We start from the raw sequence: 16,462 nt of genomic DNA, 5'->3' as shown, positions 1-16,462 counted from the left end.
AATAGTTAGATTAACGTGTTAGTAATCCAATTGTAGGTGGTTTGTGTGTGGATCTCGTCAGCATATCGTCGCAAACAGGTGTGTAACTAACACCCTCTTTCTTAGTCTAGATCGACAAAAGTCGAAAAGCCGAAATGCCGAAAATCGGTATTTTTTAGATTTGCGAGTGTGCGAATGCTCGTGAGGTAAATCGATTAATGTTTTTGGTAAGCTGCAATGTTTGGACTGCAAAGTGCATGATTTCTGTGCCCTCGATATTTTTGGGCTTAATGGGCCAAAATTGGAATGATGGGCCAACAGGCTCAATTCGGTAAGAACCCTCGGTAATGATTCTGTTAGTACGTGAAAGGTAGGAATATGCATGAAAAACCCTAAAATAGATAAATTACTGAAATACCTTTAAAAGTGGAAAATTTACAGTTTTACCCCTAGGAGATAAATTACCGAAATACCCCTAGGGTTAAATTGACCTAAATGCATGTTTGACTGTTGTTATTTACTGCATGCCATGTTGTTATTATTTGATGCATGGGACTGGGATATTGACGGAGGAAGTACTGAAAGTGGCTTGTCCACGTACTGGAGGCTTTGCCTCAATTTACTGTTAACTGAGCAGCAAGGCTGCAACTGTGGAGTGTTGGGCTGGGTGGGTTGAGCTATTCCCCACATGGAGTGTATGGCTGGTTCGGGTGGAGTGTAGTGGTTGGTGGGTTGAGTAGTCTCCCCAAATGGGCTTGCATATGTTTACTGATGTTGCATGTATTTTGAAATGGGCCTATGGGCCATACTGTTATCTGAATAAGGGGCTAAGGCCCAGTTTATTGTAATCTGAAAAAGGCTCTGGCCCAGTATCACTGTTACCTGAATGGGCTTAGGCCCAATGGGCTTGAGCTGACTTGGGCAAATGGGTTTTCCTTACACATTGAGTTTCTCCAAACTCACCCCTTCTTTGACCTTGCAGGTGAGCCTTGATGTGGGTGACTTGGAGCCGGAGGGGATTCAGAGTGGCCATGGTGAATACTTTTGGGTTTGAAAAAGAGACTGGTTTTCTTAAGTTATTTTTAATTACTATTTAATTTTTGGGTTGTAATAAGGCCATTTTAACTTTATTTTCTTCTTTGATTTTTCTGGGATTATATTATTAAAAACAACTTTAAATTGATGGATACTAATTCAAATGGGCTAGACTTAGGGCGTGATTTCAAAACGATACTTGTTTTTTTTTAAAATAACACGACGTCACGAATATTCGATTTACCAAAGATAATCACTCAAAGAAATTTCAACTTGTTATAACCAAGTGTGGCAATGGATGTGGGCATGTCTAGGATTGGATCCAATCGGAGAGCTTGGTACTTAAGCAACCTTCATGGCTCACCTCCTCTGTTATGGATACCTACCTCGTGCCCAGCTTCCATTCACTTGGTTAGTTTGACAAAAGTCGGCTTTTTAAAACACTAAAAAGGGAACACGGGTTTTTGACTTCAAAGTGGCACGTCGGATTCGGCCTTAACGTCTGGGCCGGGTTTGGGGTGCTACAAAAACTCCGCTAACCGGAATTAATTTCTAAGAATGTGTTGGGCTGAGTAACCGGGGTGAGGTGCTTGGGTTGTCATCTCTCTTCGCATCAAAAGGTTCGATATGTTCTTAGGAATAATAAAAAAATTAGGAATGTGCTAGGCTGAGTAACTGGGGTGGGGTGCTTGAATTGTCATCTCTTCTCACGTCAAAAGGTACAGTATATTCCTAAGTAAAAATAAATTAATTAAATTAAAATTCTATAACAAAAAGAAAAAAAGTCATATTAATAAAATGTGAGGACTAAAGGTAAATTACCTAATTTTCATGAAATAATCCAAGTCGATCTTAATTTTGTTTGTGTTAATTAGAACACTTTTTCAAATTTTACTTAAATCAAGCTAAGGGTTCTCTTTATTTTTCATATGCATTTTGACTAATTTTTATAAAACTTTGGAGTAGTATTTCTTTCATGGTAAGATCTAATTTTCACAATGGACAGGAATCATACTTGAGGGCAAGCATGGGCTAAGTAGGGGGAATTTGATAATGCTCTAGAATAACGTATTTTTATGTATTAATCATGTGTTTATTCTGGACTTAATCTTACTAATTTGAGCTATTTATGTCTTTTTATCGATTAGGGACCGATTTGGAGGCAAAAGCAATATTAGGGGACAAAAGTGCGAATTTGGAGACACAATGGGCTGATATGTGACACAGGAAAAAGATTGTGCGAAAAGTGCAAGTATGGAAGACACAAGGACTAAAAACGCAAAAAGAAGAGATTTTATTTTATAAGACTCCATTTTATTTATATTAGGATAATTAATATTAAGATAATTATTAGGATTATTTAAATTTAGGATTTTATTTTAATTATCTTTATTTATCTTTATTTAAATGTATTTATCTTTTTAGAATTTAAGTTCAATTAGACTATCTCTCTAACACTATAAATAGGGGGTGAAGTGACTCTATTTGGTGTTTAGCTTTTTCTGTAAACGCTCTCCCCCTGAAAGTCTAGGTTTTTGTTTCTTCATATTTTCTTTCAATAAAATTCCCTTCTCTATTTTTATATTTATTTTCTTTTCCACCGTTATCATGAGCCACTAAAACCCATCTAGCCGAAAGTTGTCAATATTCCCCAAAAAGGGTTCTTGAGGCCTAGAATCCGTACTTAGCCTTCTCGCCAAGTATTCATCGTTTCTCCGCACTACGGGCTGACGCTTCTGTCCATGGCCCTTAAGAAGTAAACTTTTCAGCATATGCAAAGGCGATCGCTTTGTATATTTTGGAAGGATTGCACAGTCGGTTCGTTAACTTACTGCGTTAGAGGTTGGCGAGCCAAAGAGACAAAATGACGTGAGATTCGCCATTGAGAAGCGTTGATCTAGCATAGATTACTAGCTAAAGTCAGGTTCCCTAAAAATCGTAAGTCTAATCTTTAGAGCTAGTGGTCGTAGGCGTCCTCTTCCACTATAACTAGCTTACTTGAGTTGAAAAGGGTTACTTAAAAGCTAAGAATTGAACCCAAGGCGGAACGAGACAACCGGATGCTGGAATCTCGCCACATAAGAAACTTTCTCTTTTCCCAACTCTATTTATTTTTCCTCATTTCAATTTCTGTAGTTTATTTAATTTCACAAATTCAATTCACTTTAAATTCTATTTTTATTTTTCCAGATTCTTAATTTTATTTTTTATTTTTCAGGAACGCAGGTTTTTTTGGCCAAGAAATTGTCCAGGATTTCAAGAACGAGAATTCGTACAATTCAATCCCTGAGGATTCGACCCTACTTCCCCTTTACTATTATTTTTACTATTATTTTTACTATTTTACAGGAAATAGGATATTTTTAGTACTCTCAACGACCGCATCATAAATAGTTATAAAAAATAACAAAATAGTAAATACAATTTATTTCTACATCAAATAAAATTCTGATTTACACCAAATTTTGAATTCAATTATGTCTTCCCTCATCCCTCGTAAGCAAATGTTTGGATGATTTTCAAAAAGAAGTTAACTGTAGAAGGGCAGAGATTCAAGTTGGATATTTCTTCATTAATGATACATGTATTTAATAACACTAATTTCTAAGGTAACGTGCATTACACATAATTTTATATGTTTATTAATAACTTATTAAATAATATTTTAATTTATTTCATTAAATTAATATAGAGTAATATAACTCAAATTGTTGAACATAGATAAAATAAATTAATTATTTTAAGAATTAAAATATTACTTTTAACCATACTTATTATATAAGTAAGAACAATGAAATTTGAACTTTGTGATTATTTAGCTAATTGAATGGAAATAGCTAAATGTTGAGTGTAAATGCATTTATTCGTAGTGATAAGTCTTATATTATTGATTTTTATTTTATTTAATTATATATAAATATTTAATCTTAATTCATTTGTGCATATTTGAAAAATCAAATAACTTTACTTATTTTTAATATCAGATAACTATAATTATGTGTGTATATAATAAATAAATATAAAAGTAGTGTTACATTGATAATGGTGTTGCTGATCGTTGAAAATTGAATTAAATTTCAAATGTCATATATACAATTGAATAAAATAAAAGTTCATATATAACATTGTACATTAAAACAAAGTTTCTGTATAGTTTTAATATTCATCTATTTAAATCATATTCACAATGTAATTTATCATGGATTTAAAGTGTAAATTTTGTTTTAATTAAATATCTTTCTAATGTTCAAAAATAAATATATTTTAATTTTAATGTAATAATATAATAAAAAATAAGGATATTCCTATTGATTTAAAAGTTTCTCTAAATTCATGCTTCTATTACTCTATAGTAGAATTTAATAACTATTTTTATTTTAACTAAAATTGTAACCATTTTATTAAAATAAATATTAATTAAAAATTTTATATTTTACACACTAATAATATAAAAATTTAGACTATACAATCAAACTTCTTTAGAACAACTTACTTTTATAGCAACATTTCATTATAACAGTCAAGTTTATTGTAGAACTAATTTTTGTATGTTTTATTTTTATCCTCGTAATAGCTTTTTTTCCTATAGAAACATCCATAATCTATGAAGTACACTCTTTATTAAATTAGTTCTTTCAAAATCATAAATTTTAGTCAAGACATTATTTCAATAAATTATTTCTGTTAGAGTTAAGTGACACAAATCCTTATTTAAATAAAATACAGTGGTAAAATAAAATAAAAGTAAAATCCATATAGAACTAAACTTCTTTTATTTTATTTTAGAATAAGGTTTTTTAAACCTTATTTAACTCCATCTATTTGATATTGATTAGAATAAGCTATTTCAATCTTACTACAATCCTATTAGAATATGGTTTTATAAGCCTATAAATAGACTTAGTCTACTCCTCTTGTATTCATTCGAATTCGACATAGTAAATTTTGTTCTCCTCTGCCCGTGATTTTTTCCCGAAAGGGTTTCCACATAAAAATATGTGTGCTCTTTATTTTTATTTCTCTTTTCTTTGCAATATATTGTCATTACAGACATTCTATTTTTACAAATTGGTATTTGAGCTTCCAGGTTTTTCATCTCAATTACGGTAATGGTATCTTTGAAGTATGAAATTCCGTCGTTGGATCGCAGCACCAGATTTGCATTGTGGCAGATTAAGATGCAAGCAGTTCTTGCGCAGATGGATCAAGAGGATGCCCTGCTAGGGATAGATAAGATGCCTTCGACATTAACAGATAAAGAGAAGAAGCGTAAGGATCAAAAGTCGTTAACACAATTACATCTGCATTTGTCTAACGAAAATTTACAAGACGTGATGAAGGAGAAGACCGCCATTGCATTATGGAAGAAGCTGGAACTAATATATATGTCGAAAACTCTAACTATCAAGTTGCATATGAAGCAGCGTCTTTATGCTCATTGTTTGGAGGAAAGTACGTTTGTGTATGAACACTTAACAGTGTTTAAAAAAATTCTCTCAAACTTGGAGGTCATGGAGGTTTAGTATGATAAGAAAAATCTAGGGTTGATTCTACTTTGTTCTTTGCCCCCGTCTTATTCAACCTTTAAAGATACGATTTTATATAGTCGCGAGTCTCTCACAGTTGATGAGTTTTATGATTCGTTGACCTCATATGATAAAATGAAACATCTTGTGGTTAAACTCAACTTTCAGGGAGAGGGTCTCATTGTTCGTGGGAGACAAGATCAAAATGCTGATGATGATCATGGAAGGACACAAGAATGAAATCATTACGGTAAATTTAAAGATAGATCAAAGTCTTCAAACAGAGGTAAAACTTGTATTTTCTGCAAGAAAAAATGACACATAATAAGCTGCAGAACAAGATCAAAAAGGAGGCTGTGAATCAAAAGGGAGAACAACAAAAACATTTTGGTGAAGCTGATGTTGTAGAAGATTACAGCGATGTTGAACTTCTAGTCGCTTCTATCAACAATTCTAAAGTAAACTTTGATTCAGGCTACACCTTCCACTTGAGTCCCAATTGGGATTGGTTTACAACTTACGAAACAGTGTCTAAAGTTTTTGTTTTGATGGGAAATAATGATTCATGTAAAATTGCAAGTGTTGGAATGATTAAAGTTAATATGTTTGACGGAGTTGTCAGAACACTTAGTGACTTGCAACATGTTTCAGAATTGAAAAGAAATTTAATTTCGTTAAGTACTCTTGATTCAAAAGGGTATAGGTACACAGCTGAAAGTGGGGTTTTGAATATTTCCAAAGGTTCCCTCGTTGTGATGAAAGGGTAGAGAAATACTGTCAAGTTATATGTTTTGTAGGGTTCTATTGTTACTGGTGATGCAGCTGTCGTTTCCTCTTCCTTGTCAGATGATGATATTACTAAACTTTGGCATATGCGTCTAGGGCATATGAGTGAGAATGACATGGCAGAATTGAGCAAAAGAGGACTTCTTGTTGGGCAAGGAATTTGCAAACTAAAGTTCTGTGAGCACTACATTTTTGAGAAGCAAAAGAGAGTTCAATTCACTAGAGGAATCCATAACACGAATAGAACATTGAAGTATATTCATTCTGATTTGTGAGGGCCATCTAGAGTGCCTTCAAGAGGTGAAGTTAATTATATGCTAACTTTTATTGATGATTTTTTCAGAAAAGTTTGGGAGTTCTTCTTGAAGCAGAAAAGCGATGTGTTTTTCTGCATTTAAGTCTTAGAAAACTATGATTGAAAAACAGATGGCAAAACAAATAAAACACCTCCGTACAGACAATGGCTTAGAGTTCTGTTCTAATAAGTTTAATGAATTATGCAAGTTAAAAGGAATTATGAGACACTTGACAGTTCATCATACTCCATAACAAAACGGCGTTGTAGAACGAATGAATAGAATGATCATGGAGAAAGTTCGATGTATGTTATCAAATGACAACTTACCGAAGTCGTTTTGGGTCGAAACAGCCTCTACTGCATGCTTTTTTTATCAACCGATCTCTATTTGTTGCCATTGAGAAAAAGACTCTATAAAAGATATGGTTTAGTAATCCTGCTGACTATTCTGATTTAAAGATCTTTGGGTGTTCTGTGTATGCCTATGTTGATAATGGAAAATTGGAACTGAGATCCATTAAATGTGTTTTTCTTGGTTATAAAGCTGGTGTAAAAGGGTATAAGTTATGGTGTCCTAAAAATAGAAAAAGTTGTCTTGTCAAAAAAAAAGAAAATAGAAAAGTTGTGATTAGCAGATATGTTGTTTTTAATGAAACTGTTATGCTACCAAACTTATCTCTTAAATACTCTTCCAATAAAGAAAATCAAAACTAGGTGGAGCATCAGATTAATCCAAAATCTACAATAGAGTCGATTCCTCAAGCCAGTACAAAAATTCAGAATAGAGTTGCTTCTTCACCACAATACTCTATCGCCTAAAACAGAACTAAAAGAGAAATTAAACCTCTAAAGAAGTATGCCGAGGCTAATCTAGTTGCTTGTGCTTTAAATGTGGTTGAAGATATAGATGCAAACCAAGAGCCATTTAATTATTCTGAGGTGGTTAGTTATGAAGACTCAGAAAAATGGATGTTTGTTATGTGAAAGGAGATGGATCACTCCACAAAAATAGAACATGAGATCTTGTGAAACTTCTTAAAAGTAAAAAAGTTGTTCGTTGTAAATTGGTGTTTAAAAAGAAAGAAGGGACTCTAGGAGCTGAAAAACCCATATATAAAGCAAGGCTTGTTGCAAAGGGTTATAGCCAAATTCCAAAAGTGAACTTCACAGATATGTTCTCCCCAATTGTGAAACATAGTTCGATTCGAGCTTTGTTTGGTACTGTGACCTGCATGATTTAGAGTTTGAGCAGTTAGATGTAAAAACTGCATTTTTGCATAGAGAACTTGAGAAGGATATTCACATACAACAACCAAAGTGTTTTACAGTCTCAGAAAAAGAGGACTATGTTTGCTTGCTGAAAAAGTCCCTTTACGGTTTGAAGCAGTCACCAAGACAGTGGTGTAAAAGGTTTGATTCCTTTATGACTTCTCATGATTTCAAAAGAAGTAGCCTTGACAGTTGTGTTTACTTTAAGAAAAATAATGATGGTTCTTTTATGTATCTACTCATTTATGTTGATGACATGTTGATAGCAGCGAAAGATAAATGAGATATAAGAAAGGTTAAAGCCCAACTAAGTGAAGAAATTGAGATGAAAGATTTGGGGTCAGCAAAGAAGATACTTGGTATGGAGATTCTCAGAGATAGAAAAACAAGTAAATTGTACCTAGGTCAGAAGGGGTACATTAACAAAGTTCTTTACAGGTTCAATATGCAGAGTGCTAAGCCTGTTAGTACTCCTTTAGCAGTCCATTTCAGACTTTCATCATCTTTTTCTCCATAATCAAATGATGAGATTGAGTACGTGTCACATGTTTCATACTTTAGTACAGTGGGATCTCTTATGTATGCTATGGTTTGTTCACGTCTAGATTTATCATATACAGTCAGTGCAGTTAGCAGATACATAGCGAATCCCAGTAAAGAACATTGGAAAGTAGTTCAGTGGATTTTAAGATACTTATGAGGTACTACTGATGTTTGCTTACAGTTTGGAAGAACTAGAGATGGAGTCATTAGGTATGTTGATACTGATTTTTCTAGAGACCTTGATAGAAGAAGATCTCTCACAGGTTATGTCTTTACAATCGAAGGTTGTGCAATCAGTTGGAAAGCCACTTTACAAATTACAATCACTTTGTCTACTACTGAAGCTAAGTATATGGCAATTATTGAGGCTTATAAAGAAGCTATTTGGTTTAAGGGACTCTTTAATGAACTCAATGATGAATTTCATATTAGTACAGTATTTTGTGATAGTCAAGTGTCATCTTCTTTACAAAAGATCAAATGTTTCATGAGAGAACAAAACACATTGATGTTCGGTGTCATTTTGTTCGTGATATTATTGCTCGTGGTGATATTGTTGTGAGAAAAATTAGTACTAATGAAAAAACTGCAAATATGATGACTAAGTCACTTCCTATAACCAAGTTTGAGCATTGCTTAGACTTGGTTGGTGTTCATTGTTGAAGTTAAACCTTTAAGGGGTTTTATGGAAGAGGTGGAGAACTTGTTCGTTGAGAGTTCGTGATGAAGAACTTGATCATTGAGAATTCGTGTCAAGGTGGAGATTGTTAGAATTAAGTTACCACAAATCCTTATTTAAATAAAATATAGTGGCAAAATAAAATAAAAGTAAAATCTATATAGAACTACACTTCTTTTATTTTATTTTAGAATAAGGTTTTTTAAACCTTATTAAACTCCATCTATTTGATATTGATTAGAATAAACTGTTTCAATCTTACTACACTCCTATTAGAATACGGTTTTACAAGCCTATAAATAGGCTTAGTCTACTCTTCTTGTATTCATTCAAATTCGACATAGTGAATTTTTTTCTCCTTAGCCAGTGGTTTTTTTTCCCGAAAGGGTTTCCACGTAAAAATCTGTGTGTTCTTTATTTTTATTTCTCTTTCATTTGCGATATATTGTCATTATCGACATTCTATTTTTACAATTTCAATTTTGCATAATAAAACATATTAATCATATTTAATTAAAAGAAAATAATCTTTAACAAGGGTGAGTTTGAAAAACCGCCTAGTAATTGGATTTGAATATAATTATTTGTAATTACATACTTGTGACATGTTTGAGTAACCTATAGCCTCTCTAACCTAGCTTAGATGTTAGACACGAATTTAGGAGATTACATTGGCTACCGAGATGACCCACTAAGCTAGCCGAATTTATAAAATAGTTGTTTTAAAATATTTGTTTAACTTTAGAAGAAACTTACTATTTTCGAAAAACCTTAGCGTTTCACCACCCTTCTGTCAACTTCATCCAATACTCAGCCATGATAGGAGTTGTTCTAGCAATGCCTTTGAACATCTCAGCCCCATTTGATCAGAATCTCTCCCCAACAAATCCATGGCTCCCCAATCTAGTTTGGGCTCAAGCAACCCTTTGTAATACTTTTAGCATTACCTACGTCACGACGTCATTTTCGTTCTCATAGCCTTTGCCACTATTGTTGGTAGAGTTCTCAACATAGTCTTCTTCATAGATCGGGTTCTCGCCCTGAAAAGTGGGCGACTCTACAGGTGCAGCCCTACGCAGCCTACACCTACCACGTCTACCTTAAGTGGTCATAGTGAACACTCGAAAATCTAGGATCTAAAGGGTGTCTACAGGTTTCAAACAAAGGGGTTCAAGCATTAGCTATTTCCTAAGTATTTACAGTCTAATGATCACAATTTATCTAAAGTTTCAAGAGTAACTAAGTCAAGACCGATAATGGGGTCTTGGATTTAGTTTCTTGCAGAAAAATTAATTTTTAAAAAAACTTGTGGCATGGTTTTTCCTAAAATACCATTTTTTTATGCATTCATGTAGACTTACTCAAATTTCCACAGTCCGAGTTTAGAAATCTAGGCTTTGATACCACTAAATGTGACCTCCCCAACCTGGCCTAGACGTTAGACCCGAATTTGAGATATTACATTAGCCGCTGAGATGACTTACTAAGCTAGAAAAGTTTATAAAATAGTCGTTTTAAAACATTTGTTTAACTTTAGAGAAAACTTAGTCTATTTTCGAAAAAACTTAGTGTTTTACCACCTTTCTTATGAAATAATACATATAATTCAAAACCGATTGACTTATAAGTTATATACTTGTTTAAAAACTCATTTTTCATCAATGCGACAAAAAAGTCATACTGGCGTAGATTTAATGAAAACAATGTTTCATGCACTATAAAATAACACTCAAGCGTTAATAGCCTAAATATATCATGCATTCCCTAAATGAACCTGAAACTAAATCCCATGCCACAATTTAAATAAGACGTTACAGTTCTTAAATAATAGGAACTATAAATAATAATGGGTAAAAATAAAAATATTAATAAAACTTTAATCCGAGTTGATTCCTTCGATTTGCTAGTTCCGCTTTTTAACCTAGTTGGTTATCTATAAAGATGTAAAGTAAAGGAGAGTGAGTTATGAAGTTCAGTGTGAGTTCGTTCACAAGAAAATCAAAACAAAATCGTAGGCAAAACACGTGGGTTAGCAATTTTGAAAATAATCACAATCATAAAGCACTTTAGATTAACAATTTATCGTATTATCACTTCACTACACTACTTAAGAAAACACAATTTCAAATGTACATGCTAATGTATGGCAATGAAAGTTCAGTTTATCAAAAAGGTCTTACCCAACTTCGCTACACACCTCACTTATGAGTTCCCCAGAACTCATATACCATATCACTCTGGGTTGTGGTTGAGCCACCGCTGATTTGCAGATAACTGTCACTTGTTGTGGATACACAACATAATTGTAGATAAAAGTCGACACTAGGTTTATAAATATTGTGGGTAAACCACCGGTATTTTAGATAAAAACATTTGTAATTATGCTGCCATTGGGTTTGTGATCGAACTACATATTTACAGTTACTGGCACTTGTTGTAAGTGCACAACATGTTTGCAAATTAAACAAATTGCCATTTGGTTTGTGGACAAGCCACCACTAGTTTGTAAATTATTAAACTCACACTCTTCCTCTGTACAAATCACCCCCCGGTGTAATGCAATATGACATGCTTTATAACATAATAACGTAGAAATATGTAGGCATATTTAACACTTATTCCATTCAACACTAGCAATGACATGTTTATCATGTATTCAATGGGGCAATAACAGTATTAGCACTCACAATTTCTCAATTACAGTTTAATAGTAGGCATGATTAATACCACTTGTTTATTTATATCACCATAATGATTCAACTAAACAATATCAATAAACACATTATAATAGTAGAAATTCAAGCATATAAATTGTAAATTTGCGTATAAACACTAATTTAATGGTCAACTAAGGGCACGAAAACTTTTAGTAACAATTTAGGGATCAAATAGGGACTAAATTGAACATAACATAATTATGGGCAAAATTATAATTTTTAAAATATGGGTCACATGGCCGTGTGAGAGGCTATAAGCCGTGTGAAGGGGTTACACGGTTGTGTAACAGGCTATGGTCGTGTGGAAATTGCAAAATCAGCCTATAGGGGAGACATGGTCGTATGGAAGGTCATGTGGTTCACGAACTACACTAGGGTTTCTAAGGCACATGGCCGTATGGTGGGTATGTGGTCTACATGTGTGGCCCACAAGCCCATATGGCCCTACTCTGAAGCTCGATTCGCTTGTAAAAGAATACACACCTATCACTATATCTCTAGCAACATTCCTCATATTCAAATTTGATCTGGGGTACATAAATCAGGTCCTTGAAATAATAATTATACAAGATTTAACGTTTGTTTTCTAAGATTTATCAATATTCAATGATGTTAACGAAAGATTCTTCAAGAGCTGTGAAAGATTGACTAATTGATTTGAAAGATCAATATTGAATATAAATTTTATGAAATTTGGGGTTCTAAACTTTAGATCGAGATGCACTTATCATACTTGATGTAATTACGGAGGCTATCAATGTAGAATTTCAACAATCGGTAGAGAATCGATTTATCGGGGACTGATTTAATATCAGAAGCAAAAATAATTTGAGCAATAGAGAGTAAATTTAATGTAAAGAAGAGGATGGAAAAGAAAGATGAGAAGATATAGGGAGATGGAAGAGAAATTCTAATTGGAAAGGAAGAAGAAACATAATCCTAGTGTAATTAGGGGAAAAAAGGACTAAATAGCTAGGGTTTTCAAACTTTTGAGGGGTTACACGGTAATTTTCCCTATTCTGCCAAAATAAAATGAAAGGGTCTTGGGTGGTTTAAACTTGGTTATGCAAGGGGGGAGGAGTGATGCTTAACCATTTGGGCTGCTACCCATTCTTGATAGATTTTACTCTAAATAATATTTATTTTAAAGTAATTTTTCATCCTAGTTTTCTGAAAATAAAAATCAAAGAAATGAGAGAAGTGTGGTTGAAACCTAAAACCTCTGAGGAATATAAAATCCACTTAACCATTAAGCATAAGGCTTATTTCTTACATAATCATCGTAATTAAAGAGTCTCGTTGAATTGCGGGTGACTAAAACCAATTGTATTTTTCAATTCTTAGGAGAGGTGAGAATTGGAGTAATTGTGTGAGTAATTATAAAAAAATTACACTAAAATCCAATTACCATGTGACTTTTCAAGTATCTTGTACTTGACTTAAATTTAAAAAGTAATTTTTATACAATAATAATATTTTAATTACTAATCTTGTTTAAATAATTTAAAATTTTATTTATTATAAATAATTTCCTATACATTCTAACCTAAATAATTAACTACATCACATAGTATTTATTATAAATTAATTATACCAAGTTTAACTAAATTATACAATATTTATTGATTTTAGTTTATGCTACCTGTTTTTTTTTCTCAAACTATTATTGATAATTTTTATAATAATTAATATATTTTAAAATTTAAAATTATGTAGTTGCGTAATTATAATTTATAATACCAAATATAACATATGAAACTACAATGTAGTTACACTCTATTAGTCAAAAACATTTAGGGAATTAGAATTCCTCCAATTACTTAGTAACATCCAAACACACCCTAAAATAAATTACATTTGTAAATTTTATTAAAGATATCATCTAAATCTCATTAATCAATATTTTAATATATTATAGTTTTTTATTTGAAATTTTAAGAAAATCAAATATTATCTAAATATCAAATATTGTTATAGCGAATTTTTTTGAAGAAAATATTATTACTAATAGGAACCATGATCAACAATAATATAAAAATATGACACATTGTACAAATGATAAATAAACCACTATGAATTAATGCACAAATGACATATCTGCAAAGTAATAAATAAATAAATAAATAAGAGGACAAGTTGCAGCAACGCTGATAATTTAGAAACAAACCAAAAAAGCACCAACTTAATCAAATTGCTAAAATTTGCATCCTAGCCTCGCCATCATTAAATCAATTTAAAGATGAATACCGATCAACCAAGAAAAAATTACCAAAAGTCGCAAGAGACCCACCATATTAGTGATGCACAAAAGGTCAAGTCTCGAATGTGCTATCCTTCTCCTCGTTATCTCGAATATATCACTATTATTATGATCTATCATAATAAATATCACTATTATTACGATCTATCATAATAAAGTCTTTTGAGAGCAATTCCTAATAAAAATATGGGTTGAAAATAAAAATAAAATAAAACTACGAAAAAAATGCTGGAGAAACAACGACTAACAACTAACTCAAAGGCCAATGTTGAAACCGACAAAGCAAAGATTTAGTGTGGAAAATTTAAGTGACCAAATTTTTGTACGAAGAAAAGAGTGTTTTTTATGAAATTTTCTTAAATAATCCATAACTAATTATTTTTCTCTTTATTATAAATGAAAATACAAAACTAATGATGACTATTGATAATGAAACTTAATTGAGTGTGCAAGTTAACAACTAAGTCACATTGGAAACATATGACAATAATTGCATAGGTGAAAAGGAACCAATGGAGGGAAACAGGGAGGGAAAAACTAATCTGTCAAAGCATTAAGGGTATGAATGTCATTTTATCCATTTTAAATAGAGAGCGAAATTAAATGTCGTTATAAATGTATAACCATAATTTTTATAATATTCAAAATTTTATGTAACAAACAAAATTATTATAAAGAAAGTTTATTATATTAATAAAGCAAATAATATCATTTCATCAATTTAGAAAAAAGAAAAATATGATATGGCTCATTCACAGTATATAAATTTACACAAAATTATATCATATATGAACATTTAAATAAAACTTAGTACAAAGTTTTTACTTGGTACAATGAATATTCTCTTTCCGAAGATAGCTGAACTCTGGATTAAAAAAAAAAACAGAAAGAAATTGCATCTGAAAAAATAATTTTTATTAGAATAAATGTTTCTCATACATTTTTTGGTAATGGTTTGTCCTCAAAAAAGGGTAAATTTCAGCTTCTGTATTTCATCAAATGGCGTTTCAATTGCTTAACATCCGACTGTTTCAAAGGCTTCAGCATGAACATTTGAGCACCTTCTTCTAAGCACCTGTTTTTTTTTTTACATATACTCCCAACATTAAAATCTAACTACGAAAAATTAAACTTCATGTATTTATTTTGCACGTACCATTGAATAAAATGCCAAGAAGAAGAAAAAAACACATCTCCAGGTAAACTTACTGGTTAATTCGAGTTGGAATATTTTCAGATGACATGATTACAACAGGGACTTCCTTCAGAACTGATGACTCCTGTTTTTTCACAACATAAACTTAATTTCAATGCTCGCTCACATTTATTCTTCAAAATGGGTTCTTAAAAAAAATTGTTGCATTTTCAATACCTTAATTTTCTTAAGCAGCTCATAGCCTGTCATTCCAGGCATGCAATAATCTGTTATTACTAGATTTACCTTTGAGACCTGCAGTTTGACATTTAAAACACGACATTAAGCTAGTTGCATGAATCAGTAAGAGTTAAGTTCTGGGTTCTTACGGTGGCCTCCAAGGAATTCCTCTGGTCACTTCCCAAACCCAAAAATTCCAATGCCCTCAGCCCATTTTCTGCAGTTGTTACTGCACCAAAGACACAAGCAATTTCCTTTGAAAAATGACCCAAAGTAATGAAGGATTAAATTGTAAAAAGAATAAAAAGTATAACGTACCTTTACAGGAGGAGTTCTTGAGTAATTTCTCCACCAGTGTTCTATCAATGAGGTTATCATCCACCGCTAAAACATGGGGTTCATAACCAAACTCCACCGTCATGTCCTCAGAACAGCCACCGCAACTGCCGCCATAGTCACCATCCATAATTTGATATAACATTAATGAACACCAAATAAGCAGACAGTTGCCTTAGCCCTCTATTATATATAGTGTAACATGAAGGGTAAAAAAAAAAAGCTGGTATAGCATTAAAAATTGGTCATCGAGTGACCAGACCAATAAACAAGCTCACAAGAGATGTATGAATGTAATGAGAGATTGTATTTAAAGAGAAAACAACAAGAATTTGAAGGTTGGTGGTGGGTGGTGTTTGGAGGGAGAGAAAGTGGAGCCCCTTAAAAGGAATTTGTAGGATAACAGAAGGAAAATAAAAATTCATACAAAGTAAAAAAATCATTAAAATCAATGTATATCACAGATATTTCGTGATCCTTTTTGGGCTTCTCTTTGATTTGATTCAGTCCCCACCAATTTTCTTTTTCCTTTATTGATTTCCAGTATCAGTGTCTTCAATCCTTTACTGCAACATGATTCTTTCCTAGGCCAATATATTTGGACCACATAAGAACTAACTTAAATGCTTTTACAACCCTTTTTTTTTTAATGTTTTAGA

At 32.3% G+C, this 16,462-nt stretch overlaps 1 protein-coding gene across 1 annotated transcript; it reads right to left on the bottom strand.

Moving 5' to 3' along the window:
* Window positions 1-14,992: 14,992 nt before the first annotated feature.
* On the bottom strand, window positions 14,993-16,225 carry LOC107903049 (two-component response regulator ARR17). Its single transcript, XM_016829110.2, has 5 exons — window positions 15,786-16,225; window positions 15,617-15,696; window positions 15,465-15,542; window positions 15,302-15,372; window positions 14,993-15,167 (listed from the first exon to the last, which is right to left on the bottom strand). Exons 1-5 carry the CDS (start codon window positions 15,946-15,948, stop codon window positions 15,071-15,073), a joined length of 489 nt encoding a protein of 162 aa, XP_016684599.1. The 5' UTR covers window positions 15,949-16,225; the 3' UTR covers window positions 14,993-15,070.
* Between the last annotated feature and the right edge of the window lie 237 nt (window positions 16,226-16,462).

This window comes from Gossypium hirsutum, chromosome A05, assembly GCF_007990345.1.
Source record: "Gossypium hirsutum isolate 1008001.06 chromosome A05, Gossypium_hirsutum_v2.1, whole genome shotgun sequence".
NCBI lineage: Eukaryota > Viridiplantae > Streptophyta > Magnoliopsida > Malvales > Malvaceae > Gossypium > Gossypium hirsutum.
Note: the sequence above shows the minus strand (reverse complement) of the source record. Positions and strands in the feature narration are given on the sequence as shown.

What these genes read in the sequence shown, in the direction of transcription:
- LOC107903049 (XM_016829110.2), bottom strand. Translation starts at nt 15,948, where the DNA reads ATGTTATATCAAATTATGGATGGTGACTATGGCGGCAGTTGCGGTGGC. An exon ending in CAAGAACTCCTCCTGTAAAG is followed by an intron (nt 15,697 to 15,785) that starts GTACGTTATACT and finishes TCTTTGGTGCAG; the next exon opens with TAACAACTGCAGAAAATGGG. An exon ending in GGAATTCCTTGGAGGCCACC is followed by an intron (nt 15,543 to 15,616) that starts GTAAGAACCCAG and finishes GTCAAACTGCAG; the next exon opens with GTCTCAAAGGTAAATCTAGT.